Genomic DNA, 19,534 nt, shown 5'->3' with positions numbered 1-19,534 from the left:
ATCACACTCGGAATAGCCACATGATCAGATGGACGAAGGAGGCGTGTCTATCAGAATAAGTAGGAGGAGCTACTGAGTCACACTCAGAATAGTCACATGATCGGATGGACGAAGGAGGCGTGTCTATCAGAATAAGTAGGAGGAGCTACTGAGTCACACTCAGAACTGCCACATGATCGGATGGACAAAGGAGGCGTGTCTATCAGAATAAGTAGGAGGAGCTACTGAGTCACACTCAGAACAGCCACATGATCGGATGGACAAAGGAGGCGTGTCTATCAGAATAAGTAGGAGGAGCTACTGAGTCACACTCAGAACAGCCACATGATCGGATGGACAAAGGAGGCGTGTCTATCAGAATAAGTAGGAGGAGCTACTGAGTCACACTCAGAACAGCCACATGATCGGATGGACAAAGGAGGCGTGTCTATCAGAATAAGTAGGAGGAGCTACTGAGTCACACTCAGAACAGCCACATGATCGGATGGACAAAGGAGGCGTGTCTATCAGAATAAGTAGGAGGAGCTACTGAGTCACACTCAGAATAGTCACATGATCGGATGGACAAAGGAGGCGTGTCTATCAGAATAAGTAGGAGGAGCTACTGAGTCACACTCAGAACAGCCACATGATCGGATGGACAAAGGAGGCGTGTCTATCAGAATAAGTAGGAGGAGCTACTGAGTCACACTCAGAACAGCCACATGATCGGATGGACAAAGGAGGCGTGTCTATCAGAATAAGTAGGAGGGGCTACTGAGTCACACTCAGAACAGTCACATGATCGGATGGACAAAGGAGGCGTGTCTATCAGAATAAGTAGGAGGAGCTACTGAGTCACACTCAGAATAGTCACATGATTGGATGGACAAAGGAGGCGTGTCTATCAGAATAAGTAGGAGGAGCTACTGAGTCACACTCAGAACAGCCACATGATCGGATGGACAAAGGAGGCGTGTCTATCAGAATAAGTAGGAGGAGCTACTGAGTCACACTCAGAACAGTGTTACGATCCAGTCTAGGGTTGGACCGCAACAAAGTGAAAGGGAAGGAGGGATTGGGGAGGACAGGACAACTAGGGCTAGGAGAAGGGAACACGGGACACAGAGGGAGTCTTTTTTTATAGTTTTTTTTTTATAGTTTTTCACAAACACAGTACAAACACTAGGTGTAACGAACGTCAGGAGTGACAAAGGCCAAAGAAACAAACAAAAGCACATCTACCGAGTATCCCAAGCTGAGCTACCTAAGTGAACACAAAGAAAATGGTGAAATGAAACAACAATGCCTAAATCTATCTCCCTGACCAAACAAACAATAATCCCCACGTTAACGAATAAACCAAAAAAGGCAGACACTCCCTACACACCTAGTGAAACACGAAACACCAAGCCGAGGCAAAGGTATCAAAAGGGAAAACCGAGAGGCGAAGTCGAAACACAGGCGAAAGTCCAAAACCAATCAAGCAATCAGAAACAAAGGCGAAAGTACAAATAAGGGCGAGGCGAGAATCGGAAGTCAAGGGCAAAACAGTCATACACGATCAATCAAACAAAGCAAAAGCGAACAGAGAGCGAGCTAGCAGGCGAGAAGCAAGTAGCGGGCAAACGAAGGGACGAAGCGGCGAACTCTTCAGCCGGTGAACCGGAAACGGCTCCGAGGGCAAGGGAGGCGGGGTCAGGTCCTGAGGGCGGAGTCGAGGGGGCGGGCGACCAATCGGCGAGTGGGCAGGACGTCCGAAGGACCTGCAGGCATCCTCCTAAACTTACGGCACGTAACTCTTACGGCACGTACCCGAAACTTACGGCACAAATTCCTTACGGCACGTAACCCGAACTTACGGCACGTAACACCCCCCCACACAAGAGTGAACCCACACGGGTCACCAAAATACACAGATCCCAAACAAAAAACAACAAAAATCACAAAATAAACATAAGAAAACAAACAGAACGGAACTTCAGGGGAGGTAACAGAGTTATGAGGATCCGGGGTCACAGACTCAACCTTCGAAGGTTTATCCAACACTGGCACGGACATGAACGTGTCCTCGAGGTCAATGTCGGCAAGCTGGCGCCGCTGTGCACGAGTAAGCACACACGCAGGAAACACCGTCGGGTGTTCCACCGCTACATCATTTTCACACAGCACAGGGTCCAGAACGACTTCGGGTAGAGGAACGATTCTCTTCCCCGCTATGTCATTCCCAAGAATAAACGTAATGCCTGGGACAGGTAACTGGGGCTGGACAGCTACTCGCACGTATCCCGAGAAATCAGGAGTACACAGATAAACGGTGTGCAGGGGAACTCCAGCCACACACAAATCAATTCCCTGCACCAACACATCCGTACCACAGTACGTTTCATCACATAGGGGAATAACTCCTTCCACCAAGAAGGACTGAGCGGCTCCCGTATCCCGCAGGATGGTCACAGGGTGCCGAGCATCCATCTCACTGAGCGAAACCGAACCAGTAAATACAAATGGTTCGAAAGCAGCATCAACGCGAGAGGAGGAGGACGAAGAACTGTCGGGGCAGGCAGCAACATTTACTTTCCTAGCTGCTGAACGAGCTTCCTTGCGCTTTAACACAGGACAAACAGATATAATATGGCCCACTTCGTGGCAATAGAAACACTCGCGTTTCTCCACGGGTGGTGGAGACGATGCTGACGAGGGGGAGGATACGACTGGACGAGTTTTACGTGGCAAAGGAATCGGAGTAAACACAGTTTTGTGGGTCAAAACGAACTCGTCAGCGAGGGTGGCAGCTTCAGTTAGCGAAGTGACCTTTTGCTCATTCAGGTACACTACCACTCGATCAGGAACACAGTTCTTAAATTCTTCTAACAGGACCAGTTCCTTAAGCTGGTCGAAGGTAAACACACCACTAGCGCCGCACCACTTATCAAACAAGACGGCTTTCTCGCGTGCGAACTCCACGTATGTTTGGCTGGCGGATTTGGGAAGATTTCGAAAGTTCTGCCGATAAGCTTCCGGCACTAACTCATAAGCGCGAAGCACAGTAGCCTTCACAATGTCGTAATCCAGGCTCTGCTCTAACGCAAGAGCCGAACAAACTTCCTGTGCCTTACCCACAAGCTTACATTGCAGTAACAGTGACCAAAGGTGTTTGGGCCAGTTCAATGTCATAGCAATGCGCTCAAAAATGGAAAAGTAGGCGTCTACCTCATTTTCCCGAAACACAGGAACAAGACCGATGTGTCGGCTCACATCAAAGCTCGATCTACCAATTTCCGGGGAGACAGGCGAGCTCAAGGGAGACCGGGGACGGGGTCTAGGAGCGTCTTGGGCGTCAGCCTGGTCTCGGGCGGAGCGAGCTGCGGGTGGAGGTGTACCTGGTGTGGGTACCTTACGCGGAAGAGGCATTGGTTTTTGGTCGCCCATGCTCATCCGACGTAACTCCAGCTCCTTCTCAGCCTCCATCTCCATAGCCCGGACACGGAGTAGCTGAGCCTGGTACTCCTGTCTCTTAATCTCAAGCTCGAGCTCCCGTAGCTTAATCGTCAGCAGTAGGTCCTCCCTGGTTGAGCGGGGATCTCCAAGATCCATGCGGTGTCCACTCCCTGGATCGTCGCTGCTGGCCTCCGCTACAGCAGACATCCGAACCGGGGTGGCAGCAACACTAGGGGATCCACCCAACTCAGGCAGTATACTTTGCTGAACCAATTCATCGAGCAAAAATTGCTTAACGACCCGCTTGGAAGCCTCAGCGGGAACCAAAATGTTAAAGAAGTCTGCTATCTGTAGCAGATCATCCTTGCGGCACACATCAAATTGTTCGAGTGTGGGGTAAAGGGTGAACGCAACAAGGTCGAATTGGGCCATCACGATTACTGCAATTACCACAACACCCCCCCACACAAAAAAAAATCCGCCAGACAAGCACGAAAGGGAAAGAAGGAAAGGACGAGCCCCCAATTTTGTTACGATCCAGTCTAGGGTTGGACCGCAACAAAGTGAAAGGGAAGGAGGGATTGGGGAGGACAGGACAACTAGGGCTAGGAGAAGGGAACACGGGACACAGAGGGAGTCTTTTTTTATAGTTTTTTTTTTATAGTTTTTCACAAACACAGTACAAACACTAGGTGTAACGAACGTCAGGAGTGACAAAGGCCAAAGAAACAAACAAAAGCACATCTACCGAGTATCCCAAGCTGAGCTACCTAAGTGAACACAAAGAAAATGGTGAAATGAAACAACAATGCCTAAATCTATCTCCCTGACCAAACAAACAATAATCCCCACGTTAACGAATAAACCAAAAAAGGCAGACACTCCCTACACACCTAGTGAAACACGAAACACCAAGCCGAGGCAAAGGTATCAAAAGGGAAAACCGAGAGGCGAAGTCGAAACACAGGCGAAAGTCCAAAACCAATCAAGCAATCAGAAACAAAGGCGAAAGTACAAATAAGGGCGAGGCGAGAATCGGAAGTCAAGGGCAAAACAGTCATACACGATCAATCAAACAAAGCAAAAGCGAACAGAGAGCGAGCTAGCAGGCGAGAAGCAAGTAGCGGGCAAACGAAGGGACGAAGCGGCGAACTCTTCAGCCGGTGAACCGGAAACGGCTCCGAGGGCAAGGGAGGCGGGGTCAGGTCCTGAGGGCGGAGTCGAGGGGGCGGGCGACCAATCGGCGAGTGGGCAGGACGTCCGAAGGACCTGCAGGCATCCTCCTAAACTTACGGCACGTAACTCTTACGGCACGTACCCGAAACTTACGGCACAAATTCCTTACGGCACGTAACCCGAACTTACGGCACGTAACAACAGCCACATGATCGGATGGACAAAGGAGGCGTGTCTATCAGAATAAGTAGGAGGAGCTACTGAGTCACACTCAGAACAGCCACATGATCGGATGGACAAAGGAGGCGTGTCTATCAGAATAAGTAGGAGGAGCTACTGAGTCACACTCAGAACAGCCACATGATCGGATGGACAAAGGAGGCGTGTCTATCAGAATAAGTAGGAGGAGCTACTGAGTCACACTCAGAACAGCCACATGATCGGATGGACAAAGGAGTCGTGTCTATCAGAATAAGTAGGAGGAGCTACTGAGTCACACTCAGAACAGCCACATGATCGGATGGACAAAGGAGGCGTGTCTATCAGAATAAGTAGGAGGAGCTACTGAGTCACACTCAGAACTGCCACATGATCGGATGGACAAAGGAGGCGTGTCTATCAGAATAAGTAGGAGGGGCTACTGAGTCACACTCAGAACAGCCACATGATCGGATGGACAAAGGAGGCGTGTCTATCAGAATAAGTAGGAGGCGCTACTGAGTCACACTCAGAACAGCCACATGATCGGATGGACAAAGGAGGCGTGTCTATCAGAATAAGTAGGAGGAGCTACTGAGTCACACTCAGAACAGCCACATGATCGGATGGACAAAGGAGGCGTGTCTATCAGAATAAGTAGGAGGAGCTACTGAGTCACACTCAGAACAGCCACATGATCGGATGGACAAAGGAGGCGTGTCTATCAGAATAAGTAGGAGGAGCTACTGAGTCACACTCAGAACAGCCACATGATCGGATGGACAAAGGAGGCGTGTCTATCAGAATAAGTAGGAGGAGCTACTGAGTCACACTCAGAACAGCCACATGATCAGATGGATAAGGGGTGAGTATTATTGACGTTTACCTGAACAGTCAAGCCCAGTCTCCAGGGCCCTGCCCTACTGAGAGAACGAAGCTGGTTAGTGTTGCTGAGCCTTTCGAGCTGTGGGCTGACACTGGGGAGGGGGGCACATACAGATTTACAGGATGCCTAGAATTTCTCACTTGACGACACAACAAAGCACTGTGCTGACACCCCCATGGAGTCCAAAACGTGCCACCACTTCATGTGTCGAAGGGGACCTTCACCGCACTGAGAAACCACTGGCAGATAACGATGAGTTAGAGCTGAGTCAACACTCTCATGGTGAGATAAGAAAGAATTCATACAGTGTTCAAACCATTATATTAACACCCAAATAAAGTAGGCGCATAGACAGCATAACATACAGTGCCACGTGGGCTTTCCGGCACCATCAATCTGCTGATGTCACGTGACGATTTGAGTTTGTGTTGGTGCGAGTGTGCTAGCAGAGAGGTAGCCCAGCCTTTGGCATCTGTCTCCAAGAAACTTGGCAGCGTGAGCCAAACAGTTTGGCCACCACCCTAATTGGGGTGTAAGCAAAAGTCCTAGGGTTCAATCACCTTCCCTACTGGATCACTAGAGTGCAGAAAGAGTGTTTAATTACAAATCGCAGCGGCCCCAAAAAGTGTCCACAGGCGAAACTGGAGGCGTGGAACGCTTGGCACACACACATCTCAGGAAGAGCTAAACAGAACCATCTACTGACTCCATATTCAAACGCTCAAAAATCAATCGCTTCAAAATATCTGGGATGTGATTCCAGGAACAGATCAGCAGAAGCCCGTCCTGGAGGCACTGTGTTCCGGAATACCGCATCCCACAGACTCCAGTTATGGTAAAGGCTGTGAGCATGTTTATGAAAAGGAGCTGTAAGGTTTTGGCGCGGTCACTAAAAAAAAAATTCCGATGTCTTATCTGCAGGCCTGGAGAAGAGCCCTAGACATGAAATGCACCAGTAGGAGATTAATTTATGTGACGCTGTTCTGCGCTGGAGCTCCAGCGACACGCCCGAGACAGGGACAGAGCACTTCTGTTAGGGCCTCAGTGATATGCATCGCAAGGTGAATCCACTGCTCCAAAAGCACATCAACAGATCAGGTATCAGTACACTGCCCCATTAAATATGCACACCGAGTATCATGGCCCTAAAGGAGCATAAGAGCACACTTTTGGTCTAACATTTGCTGTTTGAATCTCCATGAGAACATCTTCACAAACCACAACACTTAACATGTCAGGCCCCTCTCCAAAAAAGATAACAATAATATGGACAGTTCCTGCAGCTTTACATAACTCACGTTATCATCCCGCCCATTTAACTGTCTAAATCCACTACTACTCTATAGGTATATAAAACACACACATCACAGGCGGGTATAATACCCAGCACACATAGAGAAAGTCCCCCAGTATCCCACAGTCTGCCACAGTCAGACTGCCAGCACGAATGACACAAGGACCCAGCACATAAGATTAAAATGTGTGGACACACGTGGGGGGAGGGGTGGTAGTTTCTAATTTCCACCACTAGGGTGCCGTGAGAGAGCATGTAGGCAGAAGAAAATGGGGGGGAAAAAAACATCAGACACCAAGCATCCAAATGTCACCCCAGGGACGCGATAAACAGTGAGGTACACAGTAACACGCAAAGTCACCAAGGAGCTGCACGGCCTAACATAAGCAACTGCGCCCGTTTGAAAATAAACAGCAGCGAGACTCTCCCCGCTGCTCACCGCCAACTTAAACAGACGTGGACAGAACGTGAAAGCCCCCGCACAGCTCAGGACAACCTGCTCACTATCACCACCGCGACTGTTTAGAGACAGCGATGACAACTCTACTGCCCTCCGCTGGATGGGTGATACCATGCAGTCAGGGTGTCACGAAGCAAGATTCGCTGACTGCCACAAAAAAAGCAGTGTTTCAGGGAGAAGCCCTCCAGTCATCATATCTGTCATCACACCTTCTGCGCTGTCACAGAGTACAGAAATATTCAGGGGGATTGGATTCTTAACTAATACATGCAAAGCATGAATTAATTACTGACAATTCAACGTTGATTGACTGAGAGCTTTGTGCCTTCCTGTGTTTTCTCCACACTTGCTTCTCTTGCATAGATACACTGCATAAAGGAAAGGATGTCTCAGTTGAGGAGTTTTCAACACTGAGTGACAAACAGCAGGATGAAACAGCTGGACTTTGGCTTCTCTTGGAATCCCTTGCGTGACCATTGCAGGGACTGTTTAAGCCCATAAAGGTCGAGGAAGATGCCACCTGTCAATAGTAAACAAATGTAATATATAACAGAGCAATTTGAGCATTTTTTTTTCCTATGTAGTTTTGTACTGCCCCTAAATTAAGTGCAAGCACTAGGCTACGACTGAGGATTCACTTCTGGGATATGAACGTGAAACTTTCAGGTCCGATGCCATTAGGCTAACTGCCTTTTGCTTAGCTGACACGTGCCAATAGGTACAGGCCAAAAAAAAAATCAGAAGGTTGGAAAAATGTGTAAAAGTATATCTTGGTAAAGCTGCATATCGCTCCCTGCAGCTCCCAAGCAACACTGCCTGCGGCATCCGCGCACTCACACACGCCGGCGTGCATGTCTCCCCCTCCCCCATCCCAGTCCAATGCCGGAAAGCGAATCACCTCCTCGCGCTGCTGCAATCTTCAGCTGCCAGGTTCCGTGCTGGGCTGCCTGTGCATTTGCGCTCTGCCAGTTTTCTTCATTCTCCTTATATTCACACCTTTTAAACAACCTACCTGGGGCTGCGAGGGAATGTCTGGATCGTCCATTCCCAGCGTGGAGAGGAGGGTGTTTAAATTGTCCGCGATTTAAACTTATAGTCTCGAATCTGAATTAAAGAAGCGTATACCTACTTTTTAATTATACGTAACATATGAGATATTAACGGTGGTGCAGTGGGTGCAATTGCACCTCCTACTCGTCAGATGAAAATGATATTTCAACATATTATGTTAAATAAAATTCATTTATATTTGAAAATGTGGCTTGTGTGAATTATATCAATGTGCATTAATTTATTGTAAATGTATGTACTATTTTTTAATTTATTTATCTGACTGAATGACTGGTTGGGCTCTGTCATTTTGTACCCCTTGGGAGAAATGCCAGATTCGCCTATAGTATGTTACATTTACTGTTTATCACAGTAAGGAGGTTTTTTTTTAAACAAACTTACCATGTACTGCTGCTAGTGTACTGAAACTGTTAGTAGGCTATTACTTCTTTATTCTGCCTTAGTTTATACATATAAACAATGGCAGTTAGGGATTTTAAAAGTTTAACTTCTGGATGCAATCGGTGCACGAGTCCGTAGGCGTGTACGAACTGCACCGATGCCAATCCACCAGGAGCTCGCAAGGGCGGCCGAGCCGCGATGGCCTTCCGGGACCACCGCCCCCCCCCCCCCTTTATGGGCGGAGCTTGCTGTCACGGCCACGCGTTGCATCTCCTCGCACCTGGGTCAACCGCTCGCGCCACGGAATGCGCCGGTCCGCATGACCGTTCAACGGACTCGACTGCAAAACAAGTTGGGCTTCAGTACAATGGAGCCTCTCTTCGTCACCAGCGAAGAACCAAACCGGGGCAGCGCGATACATAACACCGGAGTGTGTTGTTTACATACCTCAGTAAACTCGGCAGCGGTATAGATCCAGATGCGGTGCCCAGCAATCCTTTTTTGCCACTCAGTAATTTTTCCACTAGGGTTACGTTCCCGGTCCGCGCCGCTTCCAGTAGTTCTTGCTCCTTTCCCATGCTGACGAAGTAAATTAACAGATATATCCAATCCCCGGTGGGTAAAGACAGAAGAAAAAGGTATCCTCTCACTGTCTCATTGTATCACACACCATTCTATATTTACTCTCTACGGCAAAGCGACGTCCCTCGAAAACAAGCGGACTTCCACCGGCAGCTCCGCTGCAAAGCGAGAAATCCTCGCTTCTGGTTCACAGAATGATGCGCCGTAAATAGCGGGTTTAGCACGGCGGTGGCTCGGCTGACTCGGGTGAGCGCGAGCCGTCCGAGGGCCGGTTGCCTGGATACAGCGCACTATCGGACCGTCAACCGTACTGCTCCTTGCTCGCGCGTCCTCTCCACTACAATCACTCCTCTCAGACACACGCACTCCAGCCCGCATTCGCTCTCACTCCGGCCGTGTGGCTCTGCGTTGCCTGCGAGACTTCGCGTCCCAGGTCCTCCTCTGCCTCTCTCTCTCACTCTCGCTCTCTCTCTCCCGTAGCCTCACAGCGCCACGCACAGCCTCTTTCGCGGCACGCTCTCGGGAACGAAATACAGCATGGGCGTGGATACCTTAGCAGCTCCAGAGAGAGGAGAAACCTATTGTTGGCGCTGGTATTGTAATACTCCAACAGAACAGTAGCATACCTTTTTATATTATTTAAATTCTACGGCTGCCGTGTATCAAAACAAGGTTATTTTGAAAAAAGGTTTAAACAAGGTACATATTTTGGCGAGTTTTTTCCCGCTGGAATAAGATATGCTGCTCATTTTAAAATTCAGTGCTGTAAAATGAGTTTTGATAGGCCAATTCATTTGTGTTTAACCAACTGTTCTAAGGGAGAAAGAAGCCTGGGGTACCATTGGGAAAGCATAATTCTCTGCCCCTTACACACATGCAGGATTAATCTTACTGAACGCCCCCACCCCCATGTGCAGGAATAAAAAACATATGCAGGACATTTGTGCAATGCACCGGCCTCCTGTGCAGTCCCACTCATGATGGGTGAATGACAGAATTATTTTATTTATACAGAAATAACATAAAGCAGCACACAGGCAGTCAACTGCCGCAGACCAGGAGGTGCTGCAGAATGTGTGGTGAAAGGAAGGATCTTTATTTCTTTGCTTATGGGATCTAGACCCTGGAGGTGGACAAAATGCACATTCAGAGGTTAAACATTAACGCATGAAGATTTTAGCAAGCTGGGAAGCAAAATGTGTGCCTTGGTGGGAAGGGGGGGGGGGGGGTGGAGTCAGCAATTTATAAGGACACTCTTGGGATACAGATACTTCTTTGCCCATAAGCGGTCACATTAAAAAGCTTGGTGTTTGTTTATTAAACACAGGAAGTGATTACATCAAGCTGGGTCTCTGCAGCAGAGGTCAGGTATAGAGCCACTCGGTTTGCATTGGCCTGCACCTTCAAAATTGAGCTCAAGACCAGATAAACACACAACAGAAGAGGGAGAGCAGAGGAGTGTAGCTGACCCACTGGACTTACCACCAGATGTTCTCGGTGACTAACAGGAAGTGCCTGAAACCGAAATCCCCTGAGCTGATTTCAACACAGCAATGCACACCGTCCATATTCAAAGGCATCCCCGAGACACAGAGCCAGCGCAGAAGGCACGCGGGAGGCCGTGTCAGAACTGTCACCATGAGAACACCAAGCCAAGACATGCCCCCTGGATCAGCGTCCTCCAAGCCCACAGGGGGGTAGCCCCAAGGCTGTCTGCTCCCTGAAATTCATTATAAATGCAGGATTTCTGTCCAAGAGTAAAACTCCTATACAGCGCAGATGTACTGCCTCTCTCATACAGACACACATTTCCACAAAGGCTCTCCCAGGTCACAGGACCAAATTTGGCTGTCTGACAACAGCTGACTTTTCCCATCTGTGAGCTGGGGGGGGGGGGGCTTGAATTAAGAGTGTCACAGCCAGCCTGTGCCGTCAGGAACACAGACAGACATCCTGCAAACTGGGGGAAATTAAAAACGGAGCCGTTACGCGAACCAGCGGGACGCAGGCTTTCAAGCGATGCAGAATCACCCAGCATCAAGGTGCATCAAGGTTATGGAGGATCAAGTGAAGTACCCAAAAAAAACAGAAAGCTTCCTGCCATTGTGACAGTGCTCTGCCGTAAACTGAAAAGCAATGAGCAAAGCAGAAAAGTGTTTGAACAGCCTTAATAAACAGATATGCCAATCTTTAGCATCTTAGAGGCTGAACAGCACAAAGCCATGACCAGTTTGTAGATGATACTGCACCAAATTACCCATCTAAGCATTGCATTCCAACAGACAGGGGGCGCAAGAGAGCCTAATTGACTGATCCAAGGGGCAGGCTCCGCAGGTCTTCCTGGCTGTGGATGGTTAAACGCATTTGAATTGCAGAGGAAAAACAGAAATTAAAAAACCAGATTGGATAGCCTTTTATTTTTACAAGATTCTGCAGTTTTAACAGACAAAATATTACATTATTTTTGCAACGTGTGATTATCCCACTGCCTAGAGGTAACAAACAGAACAACATTATGATTATGGGGAGTGGCTATAATCACAGGAAACGGGAACAAACTCCTCCCTCAGTCTTTATGCAATTGTAGTGTTTTATCCTTCCCTGCCACTTCAGGTCGTCCATGCTTTTAGAAGTCGGTCTGGATTCTATTTAAAAAGAATACTGTAAATCAAGCTTGGTTGGGCTTTCTTTGCAGCACATTCAGGCCCTCAGCAGAAAAGGAATCTCTGTGCCAAATCCTCCATTGGTGCTTTATAACACGACTCGGTGGCAGATCCCCCCATCGCGACTAAACAGACACAGATGGCCCGCAGTCCTCCATTTTGGCTCTACAGTGGCACAGTTTGCCAGCTTCTACATTGCAACTCAACAGGGAGAGACAGCGCCTGCTCATCCATTACGGCTCTATAGAGGGATGCTGCGCCAAATCTTCCAGCACCGTTCAAGACAGACTTACGCCCCGGGTTCCCTGCTGCAAGACACCGTTCCAGGTTCTCCATCAAGGTTCTAGAGAGGGAGGCACTTAAGAAGCCTTGGTTGAGGCCCATCAGGCAGCTTCCTTTGCATTACACAAAAAAAAACCAGTTTTTTTTAGAATGGATAAGGGGAGATTCAGTTTCAAGGGCTTTCAATCCTTCCGTCCCGCTGTCGTAGTGTGAATAGCAGACTGGCCCTTTCACTGCCATAGTATGGTTCAACAAGGTGGGTGTCAGACTCGAGCTGGGCACAACATAACGGGAAGATGCTGTTGAGTGTATACCGCCCCCCCCCACCCTTCTGAGGTCATCATGCCACCCGAATTCCCTCCCCTCATTGGACGGCCAGCTCTCAGCACGTTAGTGTTCCCTGCGGCTCAGTTTTATTTGTTCTTAAAGTGCAAATCTGGAATTAGTATAGATATTTTACTAAAACGCTCTAACAGGAAACCGGCATGTACGTACGCGTGTGCTGTATGTGAAAACGAAAGCATACGCATAAGAACGTAACACGGCGTCTGGCAGAGCTGCGTGGCGGCTGACGCTGCGACCCCCCCACACTCCTGTAATCAGAAATCTTTAGAAAAAAACAGACATTCTGCACACAAGTTTCTCATCAAACTACAACGTATCTATCTAGAACAATTTAAGAGCTAAACTGCTATCTGTCATTATTTTAAAAGTATTAAGAACATGATGTATTTCAGTACAGTGCAAATCGTCTCCTTTGTGACATTCCTTCAAAGGCATGTGAGCAATGTGACATTTTTCCCCTCCCCCAACCCCTTTGTCATCCTATGTGCTACGGGTAGAGGGACCCTGTCTTCTTTTCCCAAAAGTCAGGAGTTCGCTACCCCTACCCCCCCCCAACCACCCCCACCCACTGCAACTCAGACGTGTGGAACGCCATCCTGCAGCTGATTCACCAGCAGGAGGCAGTAGCAGCTTTGCTAAGACGGTCAGAAAAGTCAAACACTGACGTAGCTGAAGGGGGGTGTGTGTGTTTGTGTGTGTGTACGCAAGAGAAACGCTGCCTCTTCATCACACAGAGGCTCCTGGGACAGCGCAGGGAGGCAGTGTGGGACAGAAAACAGGCCGAACTACCACACAAAAGCACCAGAGATGTGCTGTGGCCTTAGGGGTCCAGCAGGGGGCCACAGCGGCAGCATCTGTCACCACGCCTGGCCCGACGGCCCTCCCTGCCCCGGCACCACGATTAGCTGTTGTCCCCGGTCGTCAGTTTCAAAGCTTTCATGCGGTGAAGCAGCGAGTCCTTCTCCATCTGAGCTTCGGCCAGTGCCATCTTGGCTCTGGAGAGCTCCAGTTTCAAGCAATCATTCTCCTCCTGCAGCAGCTGCGGGGGTGGGAGGAGGAAAAAGGTGGGGGGGGGGGGGGTAGAGTGTCAGGAAGGGGGCACGGCCACTGTGGGCCCATAAGGGCGCCTTCGGTTGTATTGCTGAGAAAATAACACGGCTAAACGGCCGAGAGCACTGCATATGGCGCGAGCACTGCATATGGCGCGCAGTGCATCTTGACATTTCCCCCCCGAACACTGCGGTTTCAGACTGTTGACCCTGCAGAATGAGCACCTCTCATTCATCCCTGCCCCCCGTGGCCCGCTGAGCGCCACCTACAGCTACAGGACCAGCAGCGCTTACCTGCTCTTTGCTGCCGCCGCCGTCAGCTTCCCCCGTGAGCGGCGGGGCGGTCTGTGTACCTCGGGATGCCGCGGCCACCCCGGCAACGGCCTCGGCGAGGCCGCGCAGGCTCCCGCCGTCCACGTGGACGCCGCTTTTAAGCCCCGCCCCTGAAGGCTGGTCCCCTACCATGGAGACAGAGGGACACCAAGGTGAAGAGTTACGCTACAGGCAGGTTTTAAGGATATTTTTGGACGCACTGGGCTCACCTCCGATGGAGAAGGAGCCGTCGTCTCTCCGGTGGATCAGCAGGTTATCGATGTGCAGCACGACGGGCTTGGATTCGGCATCAGAGACACCATCGCGGGGACTGTCGTCCTGTGCAGACAAACGGGCCAATCAGAGAGATAAAAAACCCTCCCGTCCAATGAGGTTCCAGAGAAGCTCCACAATGCCTCCTTGCAGACCTGGGTCCTGTCCAGGTGTGTCCTTCATCAGATCCACAAGAAGTCCCCCCCACCGAGTTAAAACGCAGCCAGAACATCTGGAGATGGGTCCCCCCGGCCATGGCGTATCCTCCCCCACCCCCCTCACCTGCAGGTTGACTCGCGTGTTGGAGATGCTGATCCGCATCGGCAGGACCTGACCGGTGGAGTTGTCGTCCACCAGGAAGCGGGCCAGGCTGCGCAGGGAGGATGTGAGGAAGTCAGCACTCAGTTCCTGCAGGCCTGCCTGCAGGAAGCCATTGTGCGCAGCCAGCGGGGAGTGAGTCGCCGCGCTCAGGCCGCTCTCCAGCTTCACCTGCACCTCTGGCCGTGACTTCCTGGCCGCTGGGGTCACCGTCGGCCCCGCCCCTGGCATCAGAGCGACACCAGTCAGTGACCCTCTCTCCTCACTCATACTTACCCCAGTCCTGTTGGGTAAAGGGCTGCCTGATCTGGATCATGTGACTCACAGCTGCTGATGTTTACGAAGGCCTGACTACAGGTGGGGAAGGACACTCACTCACTCATCCACTCACTCACTCACTCACCCACCCACCCACCCACCCACTCACCCACTCACCCACTCAAGGATGACGACAGTTGCGGGCCAGATGTATCCCATTGAGTCAAAAGAAGGGGGATTATTAGTCCCCTTAGTAAAAACTGAATTTTACTGCTGTCTGTGTGTGTTCACAAGACAGGATACAAAAGCTGCCAATACAAATTTGCAAATCAGGCAGAGTAATTTAAATACAACCAGCCCTGGTGCAAGAAAGGGAGAGATGGGGGAAAATATGGCTGCGTTCAGGCCTGTCCAGCGAGATGGGGGAGAATATGGCTGCGTTCAGGCCTGTCCAGCGAGATGGGGGAGAATATGGCTGCGTTCAGGGCCGTTTTTTGTCACCACTACACAACCCGGTCGACAACTTTCACCAGGAATTTGTGTTGTGGCTAGAGCAGCACAATATCACATCATGATTACCGTATTTTCTGCGCTATAAGGCGCACTAAAAAGCCTTTGATTTTCTTAAAAAATAACAGTGCGTCTTATAATCCAGTGCGCTTTAAACGTGGATTAATTTCTGTTGTGCATACTGAACTCGAAGCGATTTGAATGTTTTAGTATTGAAAAGTGAGTGTATTGTGTAGTGCTTCACGTGTTATAAATTAACAATTTCAAGAGTTATTATGAATACGCTGACTTTTGATTTAGCGGTATAGGACCGTATTATAAGTGTTCAATTGTGAGTTATTGTTAATAGGCTGACTTTTGATTTAGCGGTATAAGACTCTTGTTTTTTTACGTGTTAAAGAGTAGTGAAGACGCTCATAAACGTTTGAACAATGTTGACAGTCATTGTGAACACGTGATGTAAAATAAATTTTGGTTGACTGGCTTATCTGACTGTTTTGTTTTGCTTAAAGCGCCTTAAAGTCCGGTGCGCCTTGTATGTGGAAAAAGTTTGAAAATAGACCACTGATTGACGGTGCGCCTTATAATGCAGTGCGCGTTATAATGCAGTGCGCGTTATAATGCAGTGCGCGTTATAGTGCAGTGCGCGTTATAATGCAGTGCGCGTTATAGTGTGGTATATGAGGCACGTCCAATAATCACCGTGGTTTTAGATGACGGGTGTCAACATTTGTCTGGATGCTGGTTTTTTGGTACTCTATGGATGTTTATTTACGGCCACTACTTGGAAAACAAATTAGTACCCCTAAAATACTAATGAGAGGCATAATGAAAAGCCAAAATTTTAGTAATCTGTATAAATTTGGCGTATCCTTATGTTTAGGGCTTTAAACTGCAAACAGAACCTCCACAGCACCAGCATCTTCTGATCTGGTTCATGCACAGTATCTCCTCTTTCAGAAGATGTGACTGCTGGGCTCTTTCTTTCTTCACCGCCACATTAGTGCTTATCGCTTCCCATGATTTACCAAAACAGTATCACGTGGCGTGCTCTGCTAACCAAATTTAATAAGCAAAGATACCCCGAATTTATACAGATTACTAACTTATGGGAGTCACAATACGCCTCTCATCAATATTTTATGTATGGTACTAATTCGCTTACGAAACAGTGGCCACATGTAGACGTCTGTAGATTACTGAAAAGCCGGCATCCGGACAAATGTTTCGCCTGTTATCTAAAGCCTTGGTGATTATTGCACTTGTGCCATAATCGCGATGTGTTATCGCACAGCCATAGGCTTACTGACCAAGAAATACTTGGGTTATAAGGCTAAACCAGTGGACTACCAACCCAGTGCTCTAAATGGCGTGAGACTGACCTGGTATCAGCAGCCAGGCCAGACGAAAACCTCTTCATGATCCCCCCCCCCCTCCCATGAGCATCGTGAGTACTGCCACAAATCAGACGTCTTACCCAGGCTCCGGTTGCTGAGGTACTGGCGCACGCTGACGTTGCCCACCTGGACGGGCAGCACCTGGCCCAGCTCCAGCGACACGGTTGTGCTCTCCCCTTGCACGTCCAGGGCGCCACACAGGGACTGAAGCTTCAGCACCAGCACCGACACCTGGGGGGACCGGAGGGGGTGCCCAGTCACCATAAGGGGTACCTCGACGGACGACACGACTGGGATGGAGACCCGTATGCTAAAAGGCTGTGCCATTATATGCTTAAACAAAGTGTTGGCACGAGGCACAAGCAAACTGAGCAGCAGCTTAGGGTCCAGAGGCCAGCAGAACCCCACCTGATCAGCTTCTCAGAATGGGCTGGATGACGAATAATTAGGTTTCTCAAATTTTGCTTAGGGTCCAAAAACGGGTTCAGCCAACACTGTTTCAGCAGGACAACTAATTTTATGTTCTGGATACGAACGCTGGCAGATAATCAAGACACCATCGTTATTAAGGAAACAGCTTTGGGATATGAAGGTACAGGATTAAAAGTGGGGCTGCAGCGAGTAGGAAAACGCGAGCCGGGGGGCCGGGGGGCCGGGGGGCCGGCTGTTACCAGGTCCCTGGCGGGGTCATCGGTGCTCTGCGAGGTGGCGCTGACGGCATCTGGCGACACGGTCACGTCATGGCTGAGGGCCTCATTGGCGCTCTCCGCCCCGCTCTGGTCGCTCAGCGTGTCCTTGAAGCCAGTTATGGACGTATCGTCCCCGGCGCCTTCTGGGGAAGCAGACAGACGGGCAGACAGAGTGAGACTCCGCGTCAGCCCCCGGCCGGCAAAGCCAGACACAGGCCGGATCTACAGGGACGCAGGAAAACCAGCAAGGCGGCCGTGGACCTTGTTGTTCCGAGACCCATTTTTAATATTAAACGACGTAGTACTATGCCGGGTCCAAAATACAGCCCACGGGAACCTCACCTCTGCAACATTTTGTTAATATATCATGAACTCTATTTTTAGCAATCTTTTGGCTAAACCAGGCCATCCCTGCTGTCCCACCCACCCACAGCTGGGGGTTCAAATACTGCCTCCACTCCACACTGCATGTGAAGGTCTCCCAGTGAAATAGGCAACTGGGAAACAGATGGATGAATTCCGATAAAACAGCAATTTTGTTTGAATCATGTTTTTTTTTTTTTCCTCCCCAGATACCAAAAACATGACTATCAGGAATCTTCTGGAATATGGCAGTTGTGGGTGGTATATAGTTCAGTCAGTTAGGACACTCTGCTTATGATCAGAAGGTCGGCAAATCAAATCCCAGGGTCGGCAGAGTGATGTCACCATTGGGTCGCTGAGCGAGGCCCTTAACCCCCAATTGGGGGAATGTATGACCCTGCTCTCTCAAAATGCCTCTTTGGGTAAAAGTGTCTGCTATGTAACTGTAGTAGCATTTAAAAGTTACTTTATTATTATATTAGTATATAAAGATAATGGCTGATAAACATGAGGGCTGAATAATCGTGGTGTCCTTCAAAGTTGAAGCCACGTCACCAGGTTCTCTGCTAGCTGACACCTTGCCCGCTCCGGATTCCAGCCCTGTGACTCAGGCATCGTGATCTCCCAACATACCGACATGGCTTTACTGCCACCTAGTGGCAACCTTGGTCAATCTCACACACACACACACAGATAGCTTGTGCCAAAGTACACAGGAAACATTCAGGCCATACACGAGGACCTGAGCATGCTCTCGTGCATATTCACGGATGCTCGTGGGCATAACCGAGAGACAGCTTGGGCAGGAGAGCCAGGATACCTCGGTCCAAAAGGCTGTACGAATCGCTGTCCTCCAGGCCCTGCTCCTCCAGCTGGTAGCTGTCGATGGAGACGTTGTCCAAGGAGTGCAGTGAGGGGCTCTTCTTCATGTTCTTGTAGGAGACGGAGAAGCTGGACTGGGATCGGTCCCGGATGAGCCGCCCGCTGCGGGCGCCACAGAGACCAGGAGAGGAGTAATCAGACGACAAACTACAACAAAGCCCACAACAAACAAAACATCAAAAGGTCACGAGGACGATGTCATCTCTTAAAACGTGTGTGCAAGCCACAAGTTACTGATTATATAAATTTCTGTATGACTGACTATACAGACTGATCTATTTGTACGAGCGTGCAAAGGTTAAGCGTGGGCACAAGCACAGCAAGTGAATCCCGAACTGCGCAAACCTATGAAACGACTTACCAAGAATCACCACCAATGACCAAGAATCACGACAGGCTAAAACTATATATTTCCACAGACTAACCAGAGATTTCCACAGACTAGCAGCACTGGGGACCACAGATGAGCACAGATGACCAGGGCGAGCCTGGCTAAGGGGTGCTTACATGTTGGACATGGAATAGAGCGACGTGGACCTGGGGTTTGCGCAGCTCAGCAAGTCAGACACCACTGACAAACTTCCTTTCCTTTGAAGAGGGTTAGGGTTAGGGTTAGGGTTAGAAGGGTAGAAGATGTGTGCAAGCACACACACACGCACACACACGCACGCACGCATGCATGCACCACCCGTGAGAAACCCTAGCTTTAATGCTATTAGGACATC

General features: G+C 49.5%; 2 protein-coding genes across 11 annotated transcripts in view; both read right to left on the bottom strand.

Annotated features, from left to right (window-relative positions):
- anks1b (ankyrin repeat and sterile alpha motif domain containing 1B) overlaps nt 1–9,943 on the bottom strand; it is a 140,538-nt gene extending 130,595 nt beyond the window's left edge. For 2 of the 5 annotated variants that reach the window (XM_023816854.2, XM_072709383.1), the window contains exon 1: nt 9,334–9,942. In XM_023816854.2, coding sequence (XP_023672622.1) covers nt 9,334–9,464 — 131 coding nt within the window. In that variant the 5' untranslated portion in view covers nt 9,465–9,942. Of the gene's footprint in view, nt 1–9,333 lie in introns of all 5 variants that reach the window. The other 3 variants (XM_072709377.1, XM_023816855.2, XM_072709385.1) reach the window with 3 other exon arrangements.
- A 1,923-nt stretch (nt 9,944–11,866) lies between these two features.
- bltp3b (bridge-like lipid transfer protein family member 3B) overlaps nt 11,867–19,534 on the bottom strand; it is a 30,795-nt gene continuing 23,127 nt past the window's right edge. For 2 of the 6 annotated variants that reach the window (XM_023816882.2, XM_023816884.2), the window contains 7 exons: nt 18,748–18,956; nt 17,547–17,707; nt 16,956–17,106; nt 14,675–14,934; nt 14,350–14,458; nt 14,102–14,265; nt 11,867–13,797 (listed from right to left, as the gene is read on the bottom strand). In XM_023816882.2, coding sequence (XP_023672650.2) covers nt 13,660–13,797; nt 14,102–14,265; nt 14,350–14,458; nt 14,675–14,934; nt 16,956–17,106; nt 17,547–17,707; nt 18,748–18,956 — 1,192 coding nt within the window. In that variant the 3' untranslated portion in view covers nt 11,867–13,659. Of the gene's footprint in view, nt 13,798–14,101; nt 14,266–14,349; nt 14,459–14,674; nt 14,935–16,955; nt 17,107–17,546; nt 17,708–18,747; nt 18,957–19,316; nt 19,398–19,534 lie in introns of those variants that run through there. The other 4 variants (XM_023816883.2, XM_023816886.2, XM_072709375.1 and 1 more) reach the window with 3 other exon arrangements.

This window comes from Paramormyrops kingsleyae, chromosome 1, assembly GCF_048594095.1.
Source record: "Paramormyrops kingsleyae isolate MSU_618 chromosome 1, PKINGS_0.4, whole genome shotgun sequence".
Classification (NCBI taxonomy): domain Eukaryota; kingdom Metazoa; phylum Chordata; class Actinopteri; order Osteoglossiformes; family Mormyridae; genus Paramormyrops; species Paramormyrops kingsleyae.
The sequence above is the reverse complement of the archived record's forward strand: the minus strand, read 5'-3'. Positions and strand labels throughout refer to the sequence as shown.